This window comes from Gavialis gangeticus, unplaced genomic scaffold (genome assembly GCF_001723915.1).
Source record: "Gavialis gangeticus isolate Ggan-Ray unplaced genomic scaffold, GavGan_comp1, whole genome shotgun sequence".
Classification (NCBI taxonomy): domain Eukaryota; kingdom Metazoa; phylum Chordata; order Crocodylia; family Gavialidae; genus Gavialis; species Gavialis gangeticus.
The window spans coordinates 3,928,212-3,938,381 of record NW_017729001.1 but is presented as its reverse complement, the minus strand read 5'-3'; the positions used below and the strand labels follow the sequence as shown (position 1 = coordinate 3,938,381).

The 10,170-nt window shown below is 45.3% G+C and overlaps 1 protein-coding gene across 1 annotated transcript in view; it reads right to left on the bottom strand.

Annotated features, from left to right (window-relative positions):
- Positions 1 to 2,848: 2,848 nt before the first annotated feature.
- Positions 2,849 to 10,170, bottom strand: part of IQCD (IQ motif containing D) — a 14,619-nt gene continuing 7,297 nt past the window's right edge. The window contains exons 3-5 of the mRNA XM_019506620.1: positions 7,701 to 7,934; positions 5,786 to 5,857; positions 2,849 to 3,577 (exon numbers count right to left, since the gene is read on the bottom strand). Of these exons, the coding sequence (XP_019362165.1) occupies positions 3,299 to 3,577; positions 5,786 to 5,857; positions 7,701 to 7,934 (585 nt within the window). The 3' untranslated portion in view covers positions 2,849 to 3,298. The remainder of the gene's footprint in view (positions 3,578 to 5,785; positions 5,858 to 7,700; positions 7,935 to 10,170) is intronic.

Genomic DNA, 10,170 nt, shown 5'->3' with positions numbered 1-10,170 from the left:
GGCATCATCTTGCAAATGGAAGGCCTGATGGCTTCAGTGGGGTTTGGATCCAGCCCTGGCTGTGAGCAGACAGCTGAAGGTTGAAAGAGCTAATTTATATTGAGCATTGTGGCATGCTGTTGTATCAGCCTTGTGCTAAATGCTTGTAAATAAATGAAGGAGTAGAAAAAAATGTGCCATGTTTCTTGCAGTTTTTAGGGTGGGGGTGGACATTGCTACACCCCATTTCTCTGGCTCAGTTTCAACCTTGATTACAGTGCCAGGTACATTAGAGATCTTTGGGCTGGTTCTTGGAATCTGGAAGCAATTCACTCTAATCTTTGACTCATAGATAAAGAACAGTATCTCCTTTTTTGAGGGTTCCAAGGAAACAGAAGACAGCATTTGATGGATTTGAATCCCGTGGGAGCAGCTCTGCTGAACAGGAGGCCTGCAACTGAAGGGGCTCCAAAACCAGGGTTGGAACAAAAGGCCAGAAAGTGAGCAGGGAAATCATCTACAATCTGGGCCTCAGAAGGGATCAGCGCTGTCTTCCCTAGTCTTGCCCAAAGAGTGCAGACGGTCAGAAACACCAGGATGCATTTGTCTCTAGCCTGCACATCACTGTGCTGGCATTTTGGCCAGCACAGTCATGGGAAGAGTGTGAGAAGGGTTCTGCCACTTCCCTCTTGACCCTTGTCTAAAACTGGGATTTGTTGGGGCCCTCAGGCCTAAGATGGACATGACCCAAACAGGGTTTGGTTTGGCCTGTGCATATGAGACAAAGCCAGGGGCTTTTCATAGTTTCATAGATTAAGGGTCGGAAGGGACCTAGTAGATCTTCTAGCCCGACCCCCCGCCAGGGCGGGAGAACAACAAAACCCCAAAACAAGAAACGGGACTCAAATGAGTCCAGCCAGGTAGGCATCCAGCCTCTTCTTAAAGACCCCCAGGGTAGGGGCCAGCACCACTTCCCTTGGAAGTTGGTTCCAGCTCCTAGCCGCCCTAACTGTGAAGTAGTTTTTGCGGATGTCCAATCTATACCTCCTCTCCATCAACTTGTGCCCATTACTCCTTGTTATGCCAGCGGGCGCTAGGGGAAACAGCGTCTCCCCCAAACCCTTCTGGTCCCCCCTAGTGAGTCTATAGACAGTCACCAGGTCCCCCCTTAGCCTTCTCTTGTGGAGGCTGAATAGGTTCAGGTCCCGCAGTCTCTCACTGTAGAGTCTGCCCTGTTGTCCCTGGATCATGCGGGTGGCCCTCCTCTGGACCCTCTCCATGTTGTCCACATCCCTCTTGAAATGGGGCGCACAGAACTGGACACAATACTCCAGCTGTGGCCTGACCAGCGTCGCGTAGAGGGGGAGGATCACCTCCTTGGCTCTACTCGAGATGCACCTGTGGATGCACGACAAGGTCCGGTTAGCCCTGCCAACCATGACCTCGCATTGTCGGCCCATGTTCATCTTGGAGTCAATAATGACTCCAAGATCTCTTTCTGCCTCCGTGCTCTCGAGTAGGGAGTTCCCCATTGTGTAAGTGTGCTGCTGGTTCCTACTGCCCAAGTGCAGCACCCTGCACTTGTCCGTATTAAAACGCATCCTGTTCCTGTTAGCCCACCCCTGTAACCTATCCAGATCCCTCTGCAATCTCTCCCTCCCTGCTAGCGTGCTCACCTCCCCCCAAATTTTGGTGTCATCAGCGAATTTAAACAGGTTACTTTCCACCCCATCATCCAGATCGCTGATGAAGAAATTGAACAGCGCAGGCCCCAGGACCGAGCCCTGGGGGACTCCGCTACCCACCTCCCCCCAGGTCGAATATGACCCATCCACCACCACCCTCTGAGTGCGACCCCTCAGCCAATCTGCAATCCATCTGACTGTGTAGGCATCGATGCCACAGTCGCCTAGTTTTTTAACTAGGATGGGGTGAGAGACGGTGTCAAAGGCCTTGCTGAAGTCCAGAAAGACTACATCCACCGCGACACCTGCATCCATGGCCTTTGTGACCTGATCGTAGAAGGCAATCAGGTTGGTCTGACATGATCTCCCCCTAATAAATCCATGCTGATTGCCCCTGAGCATCATTTCTGATGCCGGCCCATCACAAATGTGCTCCTTGATGATCTTCTCAAAGAGTTTCCCCAGGATTGAGGTAAGACTGACGGGCCTATAGTTGCCCGGGTCCTCCCTCTTCCCTTTCTTGAAGATGGGGACCACATTTGCTACCTTCCAATCATCTGGCACCTGGCCCAAGCACCACGATCGCTCATAGAGCCGTGCCAGGGGCCCTGCAATAACCCCAGCTAGCTCCCTCAACACCCTGGGGTGGAGAGCATCCGGACCCGCTGACTTGAACGCGTCCAGCCCCTCCAGAAGCTCTCTAACCCGGTCCTCCCCAACCTGAGGTCTGAAGGCGATCCCCTCGAGTCCGGCTTCTATCACAGCAGGGAAGTCCCGGTCCCTGCACAAGAAAACGGAGGTGAAGAATTGGTTAAAGAGGTCCGCTTTCTCCTCTGACGCAACCACCAGATTGCCCAGCGTATCCTGCAGGGGTCCCACTTTTCAGAGTTGCAGCATGATTGGTTGCTCTAATCATCAAAAACCTTATGCCCAATCATTGCAATACCATGGCTAAGAGTGTGAGGACAAAATGGATAATACTACATTCTTTTGAATATACAGTGTCCCTGAGTTTAAGATGTACACACATTCTGAGTCCCAGTTTAAGAAAAAATGAACACAGCAAATATAGACACTTTTAGAAGGACACAACTTCAGTGCATATGAAAGCCTTTTACTATTTTTTTTACTTGAATTTAAGACAGGCTCTTTTAGAGAGAACTAATTAATTTAAAAAGGGTGTCTTATTCAAAGGAAAATGTTTTGCCTATCTTCCATCCAAGGATCTGAAATGACTGTTAGTGAACTGTCTCAACCCCCACCTTGTGTGGATGAGAATTATCCCTAACTGATAGAGAAACTGAGTGGCATTAAGGACCTATGCACAAACTCAGTGCCCACTGAGAATTTTTCCATTAACTGACAGAATCCAGTCAGAACCACAAGTTTTCACTTTAAATTCAGACCAGTGATGTTTCTACCCAGAAATGAAGTCTAAAATTTTGGTTGAAACTTATTTATGATAGAATCGCTTCTACAGTCTCAAATTTGTGTACAAGAACTATCTGTTGTACTGGACAGGTTGTCCATCAAATAGATACTATAGGGTAAATGATAACATGGGGGGGTAGTTGAAATCTATGGGGAAGTGTCTGGGATGCTGAGAAGGGAAGAGAAAAAGGTGGAGTTGTAGTTTATTTTTTGATCTTTGCCTTCTTGCCTTTTCCTTTCTTTTTCTTCTTTGACTTTAACAGTGATCTGACCAAGTAGCCTTTCCAGAAGGCCTGGATGCGAGTGGCTGCACGGATCATGATAGCCAGCTCCCTCTCCGCTCTTTCCTTCTTCTCCTGGGCTATCCTCCTTTCCTCCTTGATCTGGGAATACTCTTGTTCAAGTACAGCATATCTCTCCTTCAGCTGAGCCAGCTGGGCCTTCTCCTCAGTATAGATAGCATCAACTTCCTCATACTCCATCTAAGGGAATGGCAAGTATTAGGTATAGCTTTCTCAATGGCAGATACCATGTCACCCTATTTTACTTGAAAGTTGCACCTTTTATCCAGAAAGATCCCAGGCGGTTTATGCAGTGATGGTTTTATGCATCACAAATGTGTGAAGGGCTAGCTGGTGCCCTCAGTGAACTGCGATTTTCAAGGGAACCTAAAGAGAGTCAGGCACCCAACATCCAGTGAATTTCAGTGGGTTGTGGAAAGCCTAACTCCCTTAGCTGCTTTGAGAATGTCAGCACAATTCTTATTGTGATGCCTTCTGCTGCCTTGTTTAGAGATAACATGGTCAAAGATTAGGGTGAGAACCAGCAGCACTTGTGCCAGCTGCATTCACGCCAAGTTATCCAGTTCTGCCTTTCTGCATGACGATGGCTTCGAGGGCAGCTGGGAAGATGCAGAGCTTGGTATCTAGTTTATTTGGCTTCCTAATACATTGTTACACTGCTGACAAGGACCTACTGTTATGACAGTGGCACTCTTCCTGGTCTGTCTCCAGAAGCGTGCACTTTGCTTTTAACTAAGCTACCTGTATTGATCAGGGTAAAATATCAGAAACATCAGAGGAATTAGCAGATTCTGGAAGTGCGGTCATGCTTCATGTCTGTGAAAACCTGAGCAACGATACATTTGCTTTCAGTCTCCAGGTTCTGAATTATTTATCTAACAAACTGGCAAGAGAGGTAGAAACAGCACATTAATCCAAGAGTGGAAGTGTGATGCTGTAGCTGTGATGGCCCAGAAACTATGTGAAAGGCAAGGATTTCTTAGGGCGATATCTTTTACTAAACCAACCATATAGTTGGGTAGAGTTAGACAAGCTTTTGAATGCAAGATCTGACTAAGAATGCCTTGCATTCAAAAGCTTGTCTAAGTTTATCCCAAGTACATAGTTGGTCTAATAACAAATATCCCTCTGAGGACCCTGCTACATGTACACTTAAGGTGTGATTAACCAAGTAATTGTGCCTTAAGTTGTGACCCAGCTATTAGTTCAACCAACTAGTGGTGTGATATAAAACAAGCAATTAGCTACAAAGTTATTCCACAAAAAATATGTAATACTTTGTAGCTTATTTTAATTGCACATTAATTGAACATGAGGCCAGGTGCTCCCCTGTGGCTGGGAACTCCATCAACCGAGGGGCTCGCAGCTAGAGTGGTACACCACCTGCTGCCAGCCCCATAGCTGACAAGGCTTGCAGCAGGCAGAATGCTGGCTGTCTGCGAGCCTCCCTGGCTGTGGAGTCTGCCACCACTGGGAGCCTTTTGGGGTATGGGGCTTTTAGTGTGGGCAGCACAGGGGACTGCTGCCACTGCTGCAACCTCTGAGCCCTGTCTGGTGATAAGGTTCAATGGGATCTAATGCATGATCCCACAATTGTGCCTCAATTGTGTGGATTGCACATTAGATCCCATAGCACCTTTTACCTATATGTGTAGAGGGGCCCTAAGAAATCCTTGCTTCTTGCATAACTTGATCCATACACAAGATGGAACCAGCAGAGCTGAAGATTGAAGGAAACCTGAATACCCTGTTCAGTGGCAGCAGAGGGACCCATGTGACAGACTGGCAGAACAGTTATCAAGTGTTAAGTGTGCTTGTAGGATTTTTCAAGTTGGCACAACCCTTCTTAAAGTCAGCAATAGACAGCTGCTGAATACAAAGGTAGGACAATGAACAACTGTTTGCCTTACTGTTGTTATGAACGATGCACCGTCACGCTCAGGGGGTGTGCGTACACCCGCGTGCACCCTGTATGTGTCGCACCTGATGGTGGTTCTTTTTTTAGATAGCTTGTTCATATGAACCTCATTCAAGCTGCATGCACACCCTTTGCTGCCATTCTTGAGTGAGGCTTATGCACAGGTTGAGATGGATCCACCTGGACCAGACATCTCAAAGACAACACAAATGTCTGGGTCTAACCTACTATACAAGCATGCCACCATTTAGCCCCATACCTTCCCCAAATGCCACTGATTTCCCTCCCCTCCCTGATCTACTGCTCTGATTTCTGATTTCCTTGTGCTCCCTGCCTGGTTTGCTGCTTTGCTTTCTGCTTCCTGCTCTGTCTGCTGCTGTGCTGCCTGTCCCCTCCTGATCTGCCGTGTGCCACACACACAGGCTGCCCATGCTACAGATTGGCCACCCCATCTTAACTAGTGAGGATACCTGTTTTTCTCCCATGTCAGCATCATATTTTTGGATCCAGTTTTCAATTTCCATCTCCACTTTGTACTTCTTCTGAAATAACAAGGAAAAGTATTTGTAGGCAACTGAATATAGAGTTGTAACAAGCTATAACATTCCAGGACCAAAGGGGCTTTAGGTTTGAATCCTAGGAGCTAATATGCTTGAAGAGAATGCCTGTTCTTTTTGGAAAGACTCCTCAGTATGGGATGCTTTTTCCTTTAACTCCAGCACTTAAAGCACACAGACATAATTTCCCTGGGCAGAAATGAGTAGGCTCAGTCTATAGCAGGGAGCCAGGATTTCATTATAGCATCTACATGCTTTAATGATAGGTGCTGTCAAAGCACACCACTGGAAATGAGACCAAAAATTACTTGCTGCAAGCATATGACTAAATCCAAGTTAGCTGTAAAGAGACCTATCAAAGCTTTGTTTCTCTCACACTTGGTATTTATACTCCATGGAACTACTCATAGATTTTTAAAGCTAGACAGGAACTTTCAGTCATGTAATCTGACCTCCTTTACAACACAGGTCATAGAACCGTATTGAGTTAATTCATCCACTCACTGAACTTATTCCCTACTACCAGAACCCTTCTTCTCCGACCACACTTTAGAATGAATGGTGTACCCTGTCAAGCATCACAAAGAGTCAGTCATATGGCTTGCAGACCATGATGGTTGCCTCCTGCCTGTTGTTCAGGTGGCCTGGATTCTAACAATTCCTAGCTGTTTACACTTGGGTTCCTAAGAACTATGAAAATCTTGGCTCTTGGGGGATAGTGTACATTCTTTCAGGAAGGGAGAGGAGACTGCAGTGGTGAGTAAATCCACTCTTTCTTCTTCCCTCTGCTCTCTCAGTATGTGTAATATATTGAGTTGAGCAGTTTATAATATAAAACAGAATTGATGTTCAGCTTGAATAGAAGCTGGATAATAAAGCAATTCTAATGGAAGCTGTCGTAGGCTGGATTCATAGATTGGTTGGATTCCAGACTGCTTTAGTAATTTTCACTTGAGCGTGACCCTATACTATGAAGCCTTTTTTTACCTTCTACTTCATAGTGTTTTGAAAGAGCAAGAGAGGATATATAAAGTAGACATCTCTTAAACAGATCTTTGTTCTGTTTGCAAGTTGGTCACTGTCCATTTAGAGACAGCACTGGCTGAAAAAAATAGAGGGGTTGTTCATTTTAAATCTATAGATGCTTCTTGCACAATGTTGCTACTCTCCATTAGGAACAATGCCACTAAGGTCACAAAGTCAGAAAATCAGAAGGGACCTCAAGAGTCATCTAGTCCAACCCTATGTTTGGAAGCATCATGTTTCAAGGTTTTGGGATGCTTGTGACTGGGGGAAAAAAAGTCTGAAAATTGTGTACAGGGTCTTTCTCCATAACTGGAACCCCCAGATATTACTGCACAACCAATAAGAGAAACAAGAAAACTGTCTACTATCCAACCAATACTCTGTTTGCTCTAAAGATCCCCTGTTACTTCCCTAGCTTCTCAAAATATGCTTTGCCAGCCTTGCAGTTTGCACTACCCATTCTTTTATGAATGCCAGCTGGTTCATTGACTTTTTGCAGCAGTGTCACTAGAAGAATGTCTCTTCAGTGATGGTGGGGACAGCCAGTGTATTATGACCTCCAGGGAGCTGAGGGTGCTACTGTGAAGAGGCTTCATTGATGGCTGCCACTGTACAGCTGTGGGGGTGCTCTCCAGTGAAATCAGTGGACTGTTAGGTCAGAGATGGGATGTTCAGAAGTACGGCAGGTGCATCCTGCCAGGAATGGCTGGTAGCTGGCATGTGGTTACACTTGCAGACAAGATTAAGAACTCCCAGTGGTTTAATAGTTTTTCTTGTTACCCAACTACTCCCCCCTCAGTACCTTTCTGAGAGCCAGTTCTGACTCGCGGTTCTCGGTGACAAGTGCATTGAGTTGCGCTCGTAGCTGCTGCATATCCTGCTGGAACCTGGCACACTTTGCCTGTGAGGTACGCAGCTCCCCTTTCTGCTGCTTCTCTGCTTCCTGCCTGCTGCGCAGGATGTGGTTTTCAGAGAACTTTGCCAAATGGTGCAAGTGGGTCTTGAGATCCCGGATCACAGCATTCTTCTTGCAAATCTAAACCAGGGGAAGGGCACCATCAGGACTAGGGAAGTGATTGGGTTCTCAACAAATCAAATCTGCTGAAGAATGAAGGGTTACTTACACAGATGGCAGTACTCTAGAGAAGGAACCACATTCCTGCCTTGAGCAGGGCATTGAACCAGATAACCTAGTGAGGTCCCTTTTCTTTTTCCATCACCCCAATAGCAGTGGGTACTTACAATGTATTCAAACAGAACTCTGAACATCCTGTTTCTTAATTATGGTGGAAATCCTATCAACTTCAAAGAGAGTAGTGCTAGACTAAAACTGAATGTTTTCAAAAATCCCACCCTCACTGGCTCCTTTGTTGAATGGGCAGCATCAAAGTACCCTGGAAGCGCAGCGCAGGGAAGCAGACACAGTTGCAGCCCATACACGCCAAAGCCTGATGAAGTTACTGAGGGTGCAAGATGCATAATGTGCGTGTGAGAGAAGGAAGTGTCCCGGCCTTTAGCCTGTCCTCCGGGCTCTCATGAATCTTATACCAGCTCTAGTATGATGAGAGGTACTATCCTTAATCTAGCTGCACCTCTCTTTCCACGGTTGTAAAATAAAGAAATTATATAACTTAAGGAAGGTTGTAGGACTTAATTCAGTAGTGCTTATGAGATGGTCTTCCACCCTTACTTTTCTATAGTTTTGTCTATCTAGTCCAGCCCTGTTCTACCACCATATACAAATGTTTATCTAACTCAGTAGTTTTCAATCTGTGGATCCACAGACTACATCTAAGGGATCCACAAAAGATTACTATGATCAAAAGTATGTGAATACCAACACTTACAATTCAAAGGGGTCCACACCTTCATTTGAAATTTCCAAAGTGGTCTATACCTCTATTCAAAGTTTTTTAGGGTTCCACAGATGAAAAAGGGTTGAAAACCACTGGTTTAACTCAATGGTTCCCAATCTTTTTTAGACTCCAAGCATTCCTCAACTGGATTCCAGCATGATTTAACTGGCCAAAGAAGAGATGATTAGAACCAACCAGAACCATATTTGAAAGCCACACATTAAATACCTAACAAGTCTTTGTGGTTATGTTTAAAATCTCCTGGCTATTTCTAAGGGCCCTCCCTACTACATGTTCAAATTAAAGCTGGATATAAACCAGCTATAGAGTTGTTACACATTTTCAGGCACAACCTTTATAGCTAGTTGGCTGTTTTTACTGCTGGATAGCCATTTTTATCATATTATAATTACTTTGTATGGGTGGTTAGTCTAAATGTATTGGACAATTAACAAGTTAATTGTGTGATAATTACTTTGCACTTGTGGCCAGCCTAATGTTGTATGTACCTAAGAACATAAGAATTGCCATTTACTGGATCAGACCATATGTCCATCTTGTGTAGTCTCCTGTGTCACACAGGAACAGACAGTGGATATTGAAAGGAAGAGTGAACTGGGTATGAACAGGGGTGTTTTTACAGCTGTGTTGCTCTAAGGACATTGGCAGACAGGGTTCTTTGGGTAAATGTGATATCTTTTATTAGACCAAGTAAATAATTGGAAAAATTGTTCTTTACAAGCTTTTGGGCACAAACACCCTTCTTCAGGCACAGGGAGAGTCTGCTGGTGTTTGTGTACTCTCCTGGGTAGAATAGAAGCTTACGCCAATATGCAAAATGCAGGTCTGTGAAACTGCAAATGCGTGGCTGGAAAGATTAGAGGGATGGGAGTTAAGAGGTGTAAAACAGGTATGGGGTGGGGGGAATGTTGACCTGGTGACAGACTATAGCTGGTAGAATGTAGAGGTTACCCTGGGTTATCAGATGTCATGCAGTTATAATGTGCCATAAATCCAATGTCTATATTTAGCCTACCATCTGATAACCCCAGGTAACTCTCTACATTTTACCAGCTATATTCTATCACCAGGTCAACATTCTCTTTCTCCCTTATACCTGTCTTGCACCTCTTAACTCCCATCTGTCTGATCTTCCCTGCCACACATTTCACAGACCTGCATTTTGCATATTGGCTTATGCTTCTATTCCACCCAGGAGAGTACACAAACACCAGCAGACTCTCCCTGTGCCTGAAGAAGGGTGTTTGTACCCAAAAGCTTGTAAAGAACAATTTTTCCAACTATTTACTTGGTCTAATAAAAGACATCATATTTACCCAAAGCACCTTGTCTGTCTGGGTATTTTTTTGCCACTGTTCCTCTCCCATTTGCAGACTCCAGAATTTAAGATCTAGG